Consider the following 16,859-nt stretch of genomic DNA (forward strand, 5'->3'; position numbering starts at 1 on the left):
TGTGTCGTTTAAGTAAGTTTTTGATTACATAGTGCCAATGGCAGGGATGGTAATTATTGGCCGATGACGACCAAATTTCAGAGGCTCTTTTTGAGTGGCTGGGAGTATAAAGCCTTTGATTCCGAGATGTGCCGTGCTAAGAAGATGAATATAATGAAATCCGGATACAGGAACCTCCAAAAAATGGAGAAGAAGAGTTCCTATATCTGAATTGTTCCTACGACCGAAATCTTCTTTTTTCTGGTGGATTTTGAAAGAGTAGCCATAACTGATGCTCCAACACACTGTATTTTATTGAACAAAATATTCATTTTTTGGTCTGACGTAATTGGCATAAAAAACTATTTCTTGAAAGGTCTAATAATTAAAGCACTTTCTTTGATAAAACCATTAAACCTCTAGATGAAATTCAACATGTCAAATTTTTCTTACATTCTTTAAAGAGAAATACACTCGAAAAAATTGTCATACATTTTCCCAGAATACATTATTTTGTATAAATATGTCCTGCATCTTGGATTGGTTCTTAAAAGAAAAATAATAAATAAAACAAAAAATCGGTTTTGATAATAATGTTGCTTATGCCAGGATTGCTCTTTTAATCGAAGTTCTTTTAATGAAATGTCACTGTATTTATTTAAGAAACTCAGTTTTAACTAATATCCTCCTTGGCAGCAATTCGTAAAAAGCAAGGAAGGCCCTAACAAATGGAAAAATTCTTTTAACTTTTTTCCCGAATCTAAACGTTTTTCAACGTTGCCTGATACTATGGTACTATTCATCGTGTGTGAACATTTCATGTAGAAAAGTGCTGGATTACGTTTGAGCTCTTGTTGACTTTCAATGGTTTTGGAAAAACTGCTTACGAACCTCGTTCTTAAGGTACATTTGCCGCCATTCTATAAGAGCGAAAGCGCAAGGGCAAAATTGAATTAATTATCTAAAACTAGGGATTAAAATCATATACATCCAGGAATACGCTTTATTGTTTTTTAACGTATCGCCAGCTTAGCTTTGACAGCTTAGATGTGGGAACATGTGGTCGTTCCCAAAGAAGATTTTAACATTGATGAGCTCTTTGATATCAAGCGGGTATGCACCCCTTCACGACGCATATTTCTTGTATGGCCACCAAACACTTCAAGGGAATCCAGCCAAAGGCCGAGATAAAACCAGTGGAGGTGTGCTCGTCCAAGTCGGATTTGAGGTAAGTAAAGGAACCCATTGCCACATAACTAAGGCAGATCACAACGCAACATAATATTTTTGGGTCAGAATCAATCTTGTTCCTAGTAGTGGTATTCTTTTAAATCCGGATGTCCTTTTCTTTAACTTAAGTCTTATTGGTAGCCTCCAGTAAAGACACTAGTTTTCAGCATGTTGAGCGTCTAGAATTCATAAAGACAAAGAATAATAAGATCGATTTAGATTTGTCGTTCTATTAGACAAACGTCATTGAATAAATGGCTGCACATACTTTAATTCAAAGTTTATTGGCGTTCAACTTGGATTCTGTGTGCACCAAACTTTGACCTTTATTTTCTGGCATGATGACAAAAGTATAACATAATATGACGAGCATGACTCCGGCGAAAAAATAGAACACGCCAAAGAGTCCAAACCAACTTATCATCTGGGGAAAAAGTTTGGTCGTCGCGAAACGAGCCAATGATGTCACCACTCCCAATAATCCGCACCCAAAAGATCGGATTTCCGTTGAAAAACTCTCGGCCTGAAGATTAAAATGGATAATGGAGAGAAATCCTATGGTCTGGGAACCTTGTATGGCCACCAAACACGTCAAGGGAATCCAGCCAAAGGCCGAGATGAAACCAATGGAGGTGTGCTCGTCCAAGTCGGATTTGAGGTAAGTAAAGGAACCCATTGCCACATAACTAAGGCAGATCACAACGCAACATAATAGAAACAAAGGTTTTCTGGGTGAGTATCGAAGGACCACGGTTGAAATGCAAGCGATCCCCAGGCGAACACTAGCCACAATTATAGGTGCCAATTCGGGCGCAACCGAGGAACCGGATTCATCGAAGACAATCACCATATATTGGGCCAGAACGTTCATCCCGGCCAATTCGCTCAAGCACATCAACACTCCGATTTTGAGAAATGGTTTCCAAAATCGGCTTGATCGACCAACTGAAATCCATCGCATTCCGGAGTCTGATTGTTCTTCATTATCCAGAGTGTCTTTTTCTCTCTTCCGGGTTAGGATCTCGTGAAATTCAGCCTCGTAATTACTCCTTGATCCTCGGAGCCTCTTCAATTCCTTTCGAGCTTTTTCGCATTGGTTCTTCTCCACGAGCCAATACGGAGAATCCGGTATGAACAGGCTCAAGAAGAACAAGGCCAAGGATGGGAGGGCCATGAAGGCCGTGACTAAGCGCCAATCCTCCAAAAAGTATCCCAAGAGAAAACCGTACAGGAGACCCGTGGAAAGTTGAACCGAGTAGAATGCACTGGTGACTCCTCGGAAATCTGGATGAGTGATCTCGGCCGTGTAAACTTTGACTGAAATTGATGAAGATCCATGCAGATATTTTGATTCAGTGGTGGCTGAAAGTTGGAATGGAATGTATGCATGCTTTTTGACGAGAACACAATCATCAAGGGATCCAGCTGAGGTCACTTTTGACGATTGAATAAAAGAGCGATCATATTTGAGCGCCCTAGCCCGTAAGAAGGCCTCCAGCTATTGATTTCCCTTAAGACTTGTCGTTTTCCAACGTCCACCCATCTACCATCCGACCTCCACCGCTACCACCACCACCACGACATAAAGGTCGTGTTATCAAAGAGAATCAAAGTTTCCACTTCCAACTCAGGAAACTTCCAACATTCTTTCCAGAACGGCCTCGCCAAATTGCTTTTAAGAAGTCCTCGCTTATTGGGAAATGACGAGCTCACAATCAAAGGCTTTAGCCTGAACATGATATCCTTGCTTGGCTATAGAAAGTGGAATATTCATGAAATCAATGGTACGAGTACAACACTTACCGACAGCCAAAAATATTCCATAACATGTGCCTAGCAAGATTCGAGAAACATACAGGAACTCCACAGAATGTGCTAACGTTGCCAATATCCAAGCCACAAATATGAAGGGTGATACGAGATTAATTACTCTTTTGGCTCCGATCGCTTGATTGAACGTGCCACCCAATAAAGATCCAACGATAGTGCCAATGAAGAACAGACTGGCTAAAATGAAGGATACGGGTAGTGCTCTGAAGTACGCAGTAACATTGTATATCCAGGATCATACCAATCCAGGATCCTTGTTCCAAAGAGATATTCCAGCCTCCCTCATCGAGGGGTCGCTTAATTTTCGGAATGACCACAGCACTGAAGGAATGGTACGTTCCCGTACAAAAACCAGTCACACTAATGCTCAAGGTAGCAAAAACCTGGAACATTAGAACGGACAAAAGGAACAATGAGCTGGACAACCTAGAAGTTTACCGTTTAAACAATCTATCCTTACCTGAGTCTTCACATTGTAAGTTCTTGTCATGGCACCTTTTTGTATCGTTCCCAGTTTCTACTGAGTCTTGACTGGTTATTCCTGATCAATTATTCCTTAATAAACAAGTGCCTGTACAAAGTCCAGTGGAATCGCAGACCTCTCAAGTCTCGCTCATACATTGAAATCTTTGTTGTCACTCCAAATTTTCTTATGGCAACTCTTCGAAAGCTTGTACTCTCAAACCGGTTTATTTTATTTCAGTTCCATTGTCTTGAAATTGGAACCAGAGTAGGAGCTGAAAAAGAACATCCAAACTTGGCTGACGTGTAAAATGAGTTCCCTTCATTTAAAAGCGTTGCAATCAAACGGCTGTTTTGTAGGAAACATGTATTTTCAGTTGTTGTAAACTCGATAAGGATCTTTGGCAGAGGGTAAGATAGTATATCATATATCGTAACAGTTTCTTAGTACATGTGGCAATATCCAATGACAGTCCTTACAGCCCAATAGATTTATATCATACCACAATATCGTGAACAATGGACTATCCGCAAAGTTATGCTCTTCATGGTGGCAACGAAAACTTGACATAGATCTCAAACTGTGCGCTCTTCGTTGATTAGAAATAGGGACAAAGGTTCCTCATCTGGAACAAGGTAAAGGTTATCAGACTGAAGGCTGCATAGCTACATATAAGTTCCATTTGATTGAACCGCTTTTGAGCTAGGACTGCTTTTCAAATGCCAAAAAAGGCATTCTTTGATCATGTCCATCAAACCAAAATTAATCTAATTAAGTCGATTGCGCAAATAGTCATCAGAGGGGTTAAATATTAATGAGAATCTTGAGTTGGCACAGGATATGCCATAGAAAGGGTCATCATCTAATTTGTTTTGCCCACACATCCCAACTCTTCCTTGGTAGTCACATCAAAGACGTGAAAGAGGCATTAATTCTGCACTTATTCGAAGAGCCTGTCATAGCCAGTCCAAGATCCAAGGCACTTCTTGAGGGCAGAAAATATTTCAAATAACTTGCTTTCATAAGAATTCCGTTCTCCTGGAACATCTGCAACCTACGTGCGAACTTTCATGCTAGGAGACAATCATGGATTTTGGGAGACAATACACAGCGCTTCCAAGTAGTTTAGTTTCCTGGTACCAGTATCTTGAACGCTTCGGTTATCCATTCCTCGTTTTGGAGGATTTTTTGCCAATTCAAGGCCACGTGGAAAGTCCAAGCTTGATCCCAAATGAGGCTCTCAATGAGAAAGAAAAACAAAATTGGCCCCATGATTGGCCACTGTTGGTCCAACTCGAAGGATGGAAACGCTGGTGGTCCAGTAAGTTGGAAATGAAGGACCGAGTACGTACAATACAGTTCAGATCCTTTGTAGCAAAGAGACCCCCCCAAAATCATCCGTCTTCAGGAAAAACGAAAGGTTTTAACATGAATTGTTTGAGCAGAGAAAGAAAGAAGAAGCTGAGGAGCACGAGATGGAAGTGGAGTTGGCAGTAGTCTCTTTCATTGAAGCAACAGAAACGAGGAAGACCCTCCAAGGATTGAAGAACGGCAGGGGGGGGCCGTTTCGGAGGGCAACCAAGGTTGAGGGTTCTCTTGCTTGTTGTATTGTATTAGGAAGGAAGTCCTTGAACGCCCAAACGATTTTTGCAAAAAGTAGTGATAGACGTACAAGGTTTTCGTGTTGTTGGACTACGATTTTCAAGTGAAGACATTGTGAGAAGGAGAGAGCCAACAACGAATGAGCTGACTATTGTCGATTGGCCACAAGGAAAGAACGACAGGAAGCATGAATTTGGGTTCCTGAGAAAGGTCATGGGTAGGATTACCCAAGGAGGGAAGAGGGGAATCCAAAAGGCTGTTTCATATGCGGCGACGACCTTGTCGAGGGTCTCGAACCGAAATACAAAAGACGTAGAAGGTGACATTTTGAAGCGGTCCCTAGACAGTCATAAATTAACACATTGTCCAGACCCTACCTACGTATACCCAGAGAATTGCGAGCATTGGCAATCGAGGCAAAATTGAAAGATGGTCGACCCGTGTCTCATCGTGAGAGAGACTCTCTTGACTTGGTCCCCGAAACAAGGAACATGAGAAGTTGTGGTGGTAAATGGATTGCCCAAGCAGTGGCATTTATTTGCTGTGGATCAATCAAACACTATGCTAACATTCTTTTCAGTCAAGATCACTCACGACCCCTCCATAGAAAGTCTATGTATACCCATATACCAGCCCGCCCCCTTAAGTCGCCACCATACCCAACACCCTCAATCTGGATGGAGTCTATATACGTAAGTACGGACGTAAGGAGGGGAGGCCTTGGGGGCGAAGTTAAAGAAAGGGGAAGGGAGACGCATCTGGGTCAATCAATTGACTACGACGTCGATGCTCTATCTTGATTCATTGGTTCAGATCCCAGTGAGAAGGCGAATGTGCTAAATACTGAAAAGCATTCCAGCCTTGGGCTACCAACCGCTCACCAATAACTCGTGGCCTTCACTCTACTTGTTCATGTTCATCTGATGGGCCATCTATTTCGATTAGTTCGCCTGTGGCAAATTACACTTGGGTACCACTTAAATATGAATAACAAAACTGGATGGAAAAGGCACCCACTTCTTGGAAATCGCCTCAGCTCAGCGTAGGCGTCCAAAGGCGTCCACGCATTCGTAAGACACATATTCCCTGCGAGCAAATTAAGTTCCTGCAGTCTAAGATTTTTAGCTTATAAGTCAGACCTAGTGAGCGGTTAAGCCAGTCTCTTGGGGAGGTTGATCGCTCTTGGGTGCATGCGGTTGTTGCGAATTTTTAGCGGTATATCCACGTCTCCAACTCTCGCCCCTTTTGTCTGGGCGACAGCCTCTGCAGAAGTCAGCTGACGTGACGCTCTGCGTTTTTCTTGGAAGGCCAAGAGCGCCAAGCGGTGGGAACCGTTTGGAGAGCCCATGAGTCCGATCGAGACGAAGGAGAGGAGCACGGCGGCAATCCCCGAGAAGGGGAAGGACGAAAGGACGGGAGACGAAAGAAGCAAAGGAGGAAGGAGAGGCTTGGCCTTTTCTTGAGGCAGGATTCACTTTCGACACATTCACCCCATCAGTTCGAGTACGTGTGGTCAGTCGTACAGATGTGGTGTAAGCGATCATTGTATTGTGTCAGTGAGAGGGTCGTGGCACGCTATCATGTTGGTTTGTGAGTGTCGTTGATTGTGAACTAAGTATAGCGCACTAAACGTGGAACACACTAACCATCTTGAGCACGTCACTGATACGTCGAGGCGGAAATTCGAGTATTCCTCGGCTAATTGACAACAAAAGGTTAATGATTTCTGGCCAGGTAAGAGGAATGGTCACAAATTAGTGGCAATAACAAGTACGTCTGCAGGGGAATTAATTCTATATTCTATTGAGACTGATGTGCGTAGTGTGCGACTAGTTTCTTTCTTTGAAAAAGCGAGCAATTATTTTATGAAATTCTAATAAGCACAGAGCCATGTCGTGGATAATAATCATTTCCCAAATTGTTCCTTGTGTCCCCGACATGAAAATGAAAAAAAAGAAGCTAGACGAGCGATCCAGAGTGGTGGTGAAGAGCAAATCCCACCAATTACACTATTTGTGTGCGGAACTGGCAATAACAGTTTTGCGTGCGGAAAATGCCGTTTAGAACACGGCCGTGGAAGAATTTCGGACCTTTGGCCCTTTTTCCTTCTCTCATGTGACAATTGATCCAAAAAAGCCTTATGACCTGGTTCCATCAGTATCACACGCTTTCAATTATGTATGATCTATTCTGACACCCGTACCAACTCCTTTATTTTGAACAATGGGTTCTCTGAAACGTTTTTCTTTATGTCTGCTCTTTTAATCGAAATAAAGGACGGCTGATATCCCTTTGGCTGAAGTATGCGATAATTCATGCTCAATTAACTCCAAAGTTTGGGATAAGGATCTAGTAGGTCTAACCTTGGGCGGATTAAGCAATATTAACTCGAATAAAAGCTTATTATATGGCGTCATTTGCGAGGATTATCGGAGACTCATAACTTGTTTTTTATCCACCTTTCTATTGGGAATTCTGCCTGTCTTCTTGGCTGACCTTCAGCGACCCAATCGAGCGTACTCACCAATGAACGAATACACTCATTGAGATCCTCGGAACCTCGGAATACTCATTTTTCTAGCAAAATATGGACACAAACGCCAGCAGTGACCACATAAGTATAATAGGGCTTAGAATTGGTTTGTTCATTCGAGGGTGAGGATCAAATTTGATCAGTACCAAGGACCAAATAATTATCCACAGGAGCAGCCGTGGATCACGTATGCCGTTGAGTTCAAGGTTCTTCATTCATGGCATTGCTTCGGGATCGGGTCTCTTTACTCTTTTGCAAGCATTTATCAGTCTCGCTTGCGAAGGACTGGCATTGGTCTTGACACAAATGTCACGCCGTCCAATATGGGACGACACAAGCAAGAACAATTTCTCATTCACTCGGAATTTTCGAATACCAGAGCGAATGGCGTGTGGATTCAAGATGCAGTTTTTTCTCTCCGATTTGGACAATTTAATGTTTTGCTGACTGTGTCCACATACCAACGTTGTCGGCTGTCTTCGGACAATTAATTCTGACTACAGTAAGAGGCGTTCCAAATATGGTGAATACACAAAAGAACTGGAATTTTCCATTGAATCTGGCTTGTTTTTCCTTGATCGACACTGAAGTGGAAGGTAACGTACGTTGCCGTGCAGAGGGCAAACCACAAGAGCAAGTCTGCTTACTTTCAACCTGATATTGCCTTTCCATTCTGGTTTTGAGTTGAACAGTACAGCGTTGGCTTTATTTTAGCACCATATCCATCCATCTCTTAATCAAAGGTCATTTTCGGAGATACACGTACACCTACATTTTTCCCTGTTACCCAAAAACGAAAACACTCACTCAGACTCATGTTCCATGTGAAATGCCCATTTCGACTTGTAGATGATCCTTTTCCGAGGTGATTACTTTTCATTAGCATCTGAGTGATCACCTCTCTCTCTCTCTCTCACGCACACACACGCACACACATTTCTCGGTATTGTGTCGGTCCAGGGATGGGCATTGATCGTTTCAATTGTCGATCCTTTACTTTTAGAAGTAATGAAATATTCAACGAAATATTCAACCACAAACTCTTTTCTGGTTGCTCGTTTTGAGACAGTAGTTTTGTCCCAAATTGGTGCCATTGAAGGAGCCCTGATTAGATGTGGTTTTCTGATACCCTAATTGCTTTTGGTTCGTAGACGAATAAGTTGATAAAATGTATGTATGGAAACGCTTGGCAGACGGGTGAATATTGATCTAGAATGAAAATATTCAAACACGTCAAAACAGACAATCATCGAGTTTCTTGTTTTGATTGAGGCAGCCATTCAAACAACAGATTAGTCATTATATTGAATATTATTACTTTTCAAATTGCTGTTTTTTTAATCGAGATTAAATCAAATTATATCATTTCCTGAGCATCTCGCTTCCAAGCCTCATATTGTTTCGTTGTTTTTAAGCTTTTCCAAAGAAACTGGAAGTCCTTCGAAATAGATGGCTAATGAAGAATTAAGAGGAATATGCCTTTTATTGAGCTCCTTGTCAAAAATGTCATCGCTTTCATGAGCTTTGTGATTTTCTGGCTTCTCTGTTCATGTTGTCTCATCAGGGAAGGAAGACGGTATAAGAGTAATGCTTAAGCAATATATATGTATACATAATGCAACAACATAAATGCCATGCAAACAAAATTGCCTTATTGAAATGTTGCAAGGAATGTGGCTTGATGCTTAAAACACTTAAAGCAGTGCAATTAATGAGCAGTTGAAAAGATAACTGAATTATCGACTCAAGCTAAGCTTGTACCAATGTCTAATTGAAAAAGTTATTCGAGTTATCGTCTTTCTGGAAAATGGTGCACAAAAGGTACTTTTGGCGATGGCTTTCCAATGATTAGAATTTAGCCGAATCCGACAAGGTACGAGCACGTACATACGATGGAGTCGAAAATGGGTCAACAACTGACGCAAAGTTCCGCATGGTTTCCAAGAAAGAAAAGGACACCCCAACCCTTCTTACTCGGCAAATTCAAAAGCATCCCAAGGACGTGCGTTTCTCTCCTCTCATCTGCTCAGTCTACAATGGTAAAAGAATTAGAATAGAGAGGCCCATTGTTTGCCTCTTGGTGGCCCACTTCCTCATCCCATTGAAAGAATGCAGATAGGCCTCCAGAAAAGACTCACCTTCTACTCGTCCACTGTAGTTGGTAGACAGCCAATGTTAAGTAGGCGTGCAAGCACGAAAACTCAATCAAATCAACCCCGATTGGAGCCAACCAAGCTCTCCAAACTTCGAACTTGGGATCGGCGAAGGAAGGCAGAAAACCAATTGTAATCTTTTTGACTTTGGCACAGGATCAAGCTCAAGCACGCATTCGAGTCGTTTGGATTTCCAATCCCTGAGAATTGCTGGGCGACACTTTAGCATCCGGCTCGAGGTTCGGGCTGGTTTTTTAAATTGGACAACGCATTTGGACCAACAGATCGAATTGAACAGATGCTGATCTTTGCAATGTTCCATGAATTGTATCTAAGGCCAACCAATTCCGCATTACTTAAGAATGATGTATGTTGGCACCGAATGAACGAATGCAGTTTGTCGTTAATGCGTATTTATGGTGCTTAGAGATGCAAGTGTTTCCATTCGGGATGCAGAATATGGCGAGAGAACATCTCATCCAACATTCATCAAAATACGCCTTAATTAACACACACTCTCCGTGGCTTGGAACGTGCATCCGATAACGTCTTTGTTCTCAGGGATATGTTTTTCCCCATAAGTGGCAAACCACCAAAAGTATATCTGGCCCTTTCCACTTGGTAGAGGCCGGTTTCCCATTCCACGTTTGGCGTTAGGAGGCGAAATCATCAATACCAAATATACACTGTTAAAGAGAGTGACTGGAGCTTGAAAGCGACGGGTTCCTCAACAGAAGTGGCGTTTGTTTTGGGAACTTTGACGATTAATGTGACAAAGTGGCTTGAGCCGAGCTTAATTTCTCTTGTCTTGTATCATTGAGTAATCCCTCTCGCTCCTGGGAGTAAAAAGTGTGGCATTGCCTAACTTTAATGACCCTTGGTGAAGTTCGGGTTGGATTAGCGAAGTACTTGTGAGGACAGGAAATTTCTCTTCCGAAAGAATTATTACAACGAACTCGACCGTGACGATGTTACTTCTCTCGCTTTCTCTTTTTCTCTCGGCTTGACTGCTCTCCCTTGGGACGCGTGACTTTCACAATGCAAGTGAATAAAAACAATACGCGATGTTGATACTTGGTTCCTTCTCGCTTGATCCAGTTAGGGAACTTTCCGTTGGTAGTCCCAAACACTTTCCTGGATGTTCGTGCCAGTGCGGACAACAAAGTTGCTTGGCTCGCTATTGGAACATTAGGATCCGTTCGGCCATGATGCATTATCGTCTGAACTTATTTGCACTCCAGTGGGCTTCAATCTCGTTCCACGGAAGAGGGTCATAGAACAAGCTGTCCACATTGGCAGAACCTGCTACAAAAAGCCATGTTGAATAAAAGTCGTCACATTTTTATTACTTTTTGTAAGAACGTAGTTTAAAAACAAGGTCGTTACCAAGCGTTTGTCACGAGACAAAAACCTTTGGCCTTTGAATGCATTATGGTGAGTTGGTCCAATCAGGGCGATGGTTTGGAAATGTCTATCGATGGCAGTGTTCAGACGCTATAGATGCATTCTTGTGAGCCGAGCAAATGGAATGATTGGTCAGAATCGACAACGAGGCGTAAAATCTATGCGTTTTCCTGGAACCAATTTGAAGACGTACGAGCTTGGGCCATTCAAATCTGGGCCGAACCAATCAATGAAGTATGCGCTACAGCATTTTTCGAAGCCTTTGTGCCTTGTTCTCACAATATGTGCATCATATTGAACAAGGTTGCCAAGGATGCGTCAGGCAGGATTCGTTCCATTCACAAATTAGATGGTCTCACATGAAACCACAAACCTGTCTGTTTAGAATCAATCCAACTTTAAAGGGGTTTTAAAAGTTTGGTTCGCTTTCGAAAGTTTTTAGATCCTGTTAGCTTGAACTAATGTAATGAAAATGAAATGGACCCTTATGCACTACCCAAATGCCCGTTTTGGTCATTATGTCATGAATATTTGAGGAAACTTTCGCGGGATATTCAGTGACACTTTACATTGGTTACACAAAACAAACAATGGCCATATTCTGGTTCCAAGGTTCATTCTAACAAATTTCCACCAAGCATAACTGAAAATCGTCCTCCTAAGCTCTGAAATTTTGAGGCCAATGAAGACTCTCAAGGGAGTCTTTGTGTCTACCCTCCATGTACCAGTGCACTGACCACAACCTCTTCACTCCTTCATCGTCATTCTAGACTTGCCGGCGACCTTTTTTGCCTCATAACTAGCCTTCTCCTTTCCCCTTCTCTGCCTTTTCCTCTTTCTATTCCTTGCACAGGACTTGGTTGATCCTATTTTTCTTACTCTGTAAATGTCCCTTGGCCGCTTTGGACTTGGACTGGATCAAGGGATAATTCTGCCCACATCCAGGTCAATTCATCTCCTTGGGGAAGCAAAAAACCTCTGCTGGTTCAGCTTGAGTGGTTGGAATTTGTTTGATCGAATTAAGTACGAGGATCCTGGCCGATAAGAGGTGGTGAAAATGTCCTGCGAACTTGGGCAATATTTGATGAGGGTCGTTAGAACAAAGAGAAGTTTCTCTCTTTTTCCATTTCGCGATAGGAGACGACGATATCTTATATGTTAGAATTCTCCTGGGCTACCAAATGAGCCGAAATCTTGTCTGAAATAGTTGTTCAGGTTATGATATTGAACCCTAAATTGGGGTCTAAGTCCATGAAAGTACTTTTCCTGGCCATTCACCAGGGCTCCCAGAGAAAAAGTACGAAGGGAATGGCTGGTTGGTGCGTTGGCTAGAGTGACTGTATCTGCTATTTACTCCAAGGACATTTCTATGTTCTCTGTTGTACAAAATGGAATACTGAAGATTCAGGCGAAGAAGTCCTTCTTCTCTACGAAATGAAAGTGGTTTCGCCAATGTTAACAAAGAAGTTTGCTTCTTATCTTCCCACTCATCACTTCAGGCCTACAAATATCCCACAGATCATTTGTATTTTCAAGGCATGCTTTGCTTTTGTTCATCAAAGTACCTTTTGGGCGTCAGGATTTGGCAATAGATGCACAATCGCAAATGCATTCTATTCTGAATAGGAAGAAACAGGACCGTATTTTGGCCATAAACAGTACATGCTTTGGATTCTGGAGTTTTCAAACAGAGCATGAACAAAGAAAAAATCTTTGTTGGTTTTTTTCAAGGAAATGGTCCCTCTGGGTTCATTTCAACAAAATCTAGAACCAGCTTAATTTGATGCAATTTCTCAAGAACCTAGCGAATCTTGTGCTTCAAATGTGCCTGACACTATACAGACCTGGAATCAAACTAATTATCGTTAAGGGGATGGGTCAAAAACTAAAAAAAACGTTCAAAGATGGATGGCCTAATTCACGGAGTTATCTAGTTATTTTTTGTAACCGATAGGAAACATTTGGAAGAGCTCCAAATATTGAAGATGACTTCCATTTTGAACATTGACGGATATCATCAATAAAGGGAAGATTTCAAATTTATCAAAAATGTTGAAGATGTTAAGTCAATTCGTACTACATGACGGTGCTTTCCTTCAATCTATTCATCAAGGTTTATAGTAAATATTTTGTACTTGACCTAGTACGTTCCGTAACCGTGAATTTCTCACCGTAATGCTAGCGTTTTTTTGACCGAAAGATGCAACATTTCCCTCCAAATTGCCAACCAACCTCAATACAATAAAGTTAACACAAGGGGAGTTGATCATTAGTTCAGTGAATATGCCAATTTGAAGCATTTACAATGTAATATATGGCACATCAACAACAAAACCTGACTTGCCCTTGCATCCCAACTTTATTGCTTGATATAGTCTTTCTTGGTCCAATGTGAACTTATTTGGTCTTCTTGTTGCTCAGAATTCCCGATGCACGAAATTAATTTTGTACGTTTGAATGTCAAACGTTCCGATCCAAATTAATTATTAGTGCTCTCAGTCGAGGCTTCATCTAGCCTTTGGGGTTACCTTTTAAGGTTCCGGCTAGCTCTGCCCTAGGCCTAGGGTAAGGGGAATTTTCCTGGTATTTCTGATATTACCATCCAACTTTGTCAAGTAAAAATTGCCTCAAAAGCCTCTAGTTTTAGTGACCTTTAGACTTGGGGTTGGTCTTCCTGTCTTATGTTTGAAGGACATAATGTGACTTGCCGAATCTTGCAACTGGATGTGTTGTCACAAAGGATGACTCATCAAATTTCAGACATGTGACTATTCTCGTTTTACCGTCAGTTCTATGTCCCTCATTCAGTCCCATTTCAGGTCTGTTTCTGGCCTTTGTAATTGTCTAAGGTTGATCGAAGATATGATCTTCAATAATAAAAGGGGTTCCGAAAGCCCTAGTAACACTGAATCTCAAACAGAAGGAACTAATCAATCCAAGCCCTTGATAAGGACAAAGCAAGACCGTTCTTGTGCACATGAAATTAATGTCAATGTCATTTGATGGCCCAATAAATCCAAGTACAACTCGTCAGTATCGAATGATGTTTATCAATAAGACAATAATATCAAAGTCGGGGCCACCATTTACCTTCTTCCATGCATGTAGTTTGAGCGACAGGCTTTGATACCATCGATCTATTTACATATAATTTCCCCGGCTCAACCAAGGCCAACTACGTAGAGTTTGGAAGGACAAGTTCTTGTGCCAAGATAATCCCAGTTTACCCTCATAGTGCCGCATAGCCGAAAGGTACGACTACAATATCCATGGGCATATCCAGCTCATTAAAACTCGCCAGTCGCCTCAGGACAACCTTGAAGAAATGGCCTTAAAACGAGGGAAAAAAATAATTTATGGACTTCAGGTGGTGGTAGGACAGACACTCATTTTTTGCGTGACCTTGTGCAAGGCGGGGCCACCGAGGGAAAGGTCTTTTGTAATTAATGACCGGCTCTTCAATCTTCTGGGAGCAGCGAAGAAAACTGGATATGGACGACAAAATTCAATTCCTTTTCGTGATAGGTTGCGTCCAAGTAAGTACCTTGGTCTCACGACAAATTCATTGTTCAAATGGTATAGGGAACTTAACCATCCTTGGAGAAAAACAAATGGCCTCTCAAGAAAGCACAGCCAATCCGGCCTTGGAAATCTACGGATTTTTTAAGGCACCACTGTGCGTGGGACTGGTGGCAAATAAAAGGGCGATTCGGCTTTCACCACAACGTGGGTCCTTGTTTCTCTCAGGAAAGTGTTTTGAATTTGACACCCCCCAAGAATGGCAATCAGAGTGTCGACCTGGGTAAACAAGCTCATAAATCAGACTTCCCTGACAACCAAATGAAGTGCAAATGGTCTTCAACCCGTTCTAAAGCTCCCACTATTTCTGTCATTATTTCTTTTGTTCCATTTCGAAAAGGGCCTCTCGAAATAACGTACTCTTTATTTGCCTAACTTGTGGGCAAATATCCTCGAGCAGAGAAAGCCAATGCCTGCGTGTGCTCGGGTTGAAACGTGCTTTGTCTAACTATTTTGAACATGCATCATTCGACCTCTATGTGGGATACGTAGAGATTCTGAATACGAATCATCAAATGGAGTGAGACATGACGTATTTTGGGATGTAAAAGAGGGAACATTTCGTTTCCACGTTTGGGTCGTCGGAGTGACAACCCGCCGAATAATCCAAATGAAAGTGGTTATGACCGAGTAATGGAACTCGGTCCTAGAGAAACAATGCGGGTGTAGTCTGTGGCCAAGTGCTTTTAGATCTGTGATTGATCACTAACAGATGGTAGACAATGGAACATGAAGAAGAAAAAGAAGAAGAAGAAGAGGAGGAGGAGAAGGCAGGCTCTTTAATCTGTGAGGCCTCATCCAGCACCATCTTCCTTTGTCTCTCCGTCGCTTCCCCTTTTCCCTTGCCCCAAAATATCATTTGATCTCTGAATCAAGAGGCCCACTACCGTATTTTGGTGGTAGTCTGATCGTTTTAAGCTCCCTTCCGTGAAAGAGAGAGAAACTGATCTGTCAACCTTGAAATGACATCCATGAAGGCCTGAAGGGAATGTACTAGTAAATGCTATGGAATGCTTTGATCATCCGTTAATGATGCTGGTTGAGGACTGGTGGTCATAGCCGCCTTCCTTCACAAGCCATGAATCTGTTCCAGCTTTGGGTTTCATCGGAGAAGGGTCGTCTTTGTATGGATCTCCTTCTCCATAAAGTAAAAGTGTACGAGAAAGTGAATGAATGATAAATGCCTGCCTGCCTCTGAATGACGATACCTTCACGTGCCGACCATCACAGATGGATGTAAACACAGAAATGAGGGACTTTTTCGTACAGCCGCTCCTTCGTTGGTTCGTCTATTGATGGGAAGTAAAGGGGAACACTTGGAATAATATGGGCTCCTCTTCGTCTTCTTCGAGCTGCCAAGTCCAAGGTTGCCACTCCTTGAAAGCAGTCCCATCTTGGAGAATGGCCACCGTCATCTTAGCCTACATTGAAGGGCACAATGTCCGACGAGCATGTCCTTTATTCTTCTCCAAGATCGAGAGAAGTTGGGGAGGAAGGAGGAGGGAAGAGGGGGGGGCGGTTATATCGAAACAGTGGGACAGTGGGAGTCTATTACTGACTACTACTTGTATGTACTTCCGACCGATCTACAACAGTGATAGGGTGTACATACGTACGTACGACGGGTACATATGTCCATCCATGCCCCAAGTCGGTCGGGGATAATAAACGAAGCACTTTCTAATGGTGGCTCTAGACGGCCGGCCATATCGAACATGAGTAGAGAAATATGGGAGTGACTTTGGAACAAAAGAACGATAATTGTCGAGAATGTTTGGACAGTTTTTCATCCAAGCTCTGTTTGAGATCGAGGAGGCATCCGAGTAGTTCTCAACTCAAAATATTCTTGGGATGACCAAGAAAATTCTGAGGGAAACGAGTGTAAACACCCAAAATGCCCGAGGCTTGTGCAAAAGGAACTCCCCGAAAGACTGAGTGAGACTGTCTGAAGGGACAGAACGAACTAAAGACAGCGGGTACTGTGGTGGGGGTTTCATCAAGCTGCGTCGACGGAGAGCGTTCATTCAGTATTCTGGTCCCATTTCAGGTAAGAGTTTTTGTGTTTGAGTTGCCAAAACCTCCGTCC

General features: G+C 42.4%; 2 protein-coding genes across 3 annotated transcripts in view; one reads left to right on the top strand and one right to left on the bottom strand.

Annotated features, from left to right (window-relative positions):
• Positions 1–1,474: 1,474 nt before the first annotated feature.
• LOC131883218 (facilitated trehalose transporter Tret1-like) lies at positions 1,475–3,779 on the bottom strand. Of its 2 annotated transcripts, none has more exons than XM_059230625.1 (4): positions 3,500–3,779; positions 3,281–3,422; positions 3,013–3,216; positions 1,475–2,571 (listed from the first exon to the last, which is right to left on the bottom strand). In XM_059230625.1, the coding sequence occupies exons 1-4, from the start codon at positions 3,527–3,529 to the stop codon at positions 1,484–1,486; spliced, it is 1,464 nt and encodes a 487-aa protein (XP_059086608.1). In that variant the 5' UTR covers positions 3,530–3,779; the 3' UTR covers positions 1,475–1,483. The 2 variants fall into 2 exon arrangements, with proteins under 2 accessions (XP_059086608.1, XP_059086609.1); XM_059230626.1 differs by having other exon boundaries at positions 1,475–2,526; positions 3,500–3,777.
• A 2,488-nt stretch (positions 3,780–6,267) lies between these two features.
• The window catches only part of LOC131883217 (B-cell receptor CD22-like), an 82,851-nt gene continuing 72,259 nt past the window's right edge, over positions 6,268–16,859 (top strand). The window contains exon 1 of the mRNA XM_059230624.1: positions 6,268–6,838. The gene's annotated coding sequence lies outside the window, so the exon portion shown is untranslated. The remainder of the gene's footprint in view (positions 6,839–16,859) is intronic.

Source organism: Tigriopus californicus, chromosome 7 (genome assembly GCF_007210705.1).
Source record: "Tigriopus californicus strain San Diego chromosome 7, Tcal_SD_v2.1, whole genome shotgun sequence".
Classification (NCBI taxonomy): domain Eukaryota; kingdom Metazoa; phylum Arthropoda; class Copepoda; order Harpacticoida; family Harpacticidae; genus Tigriopus; species Tigriopus californicus.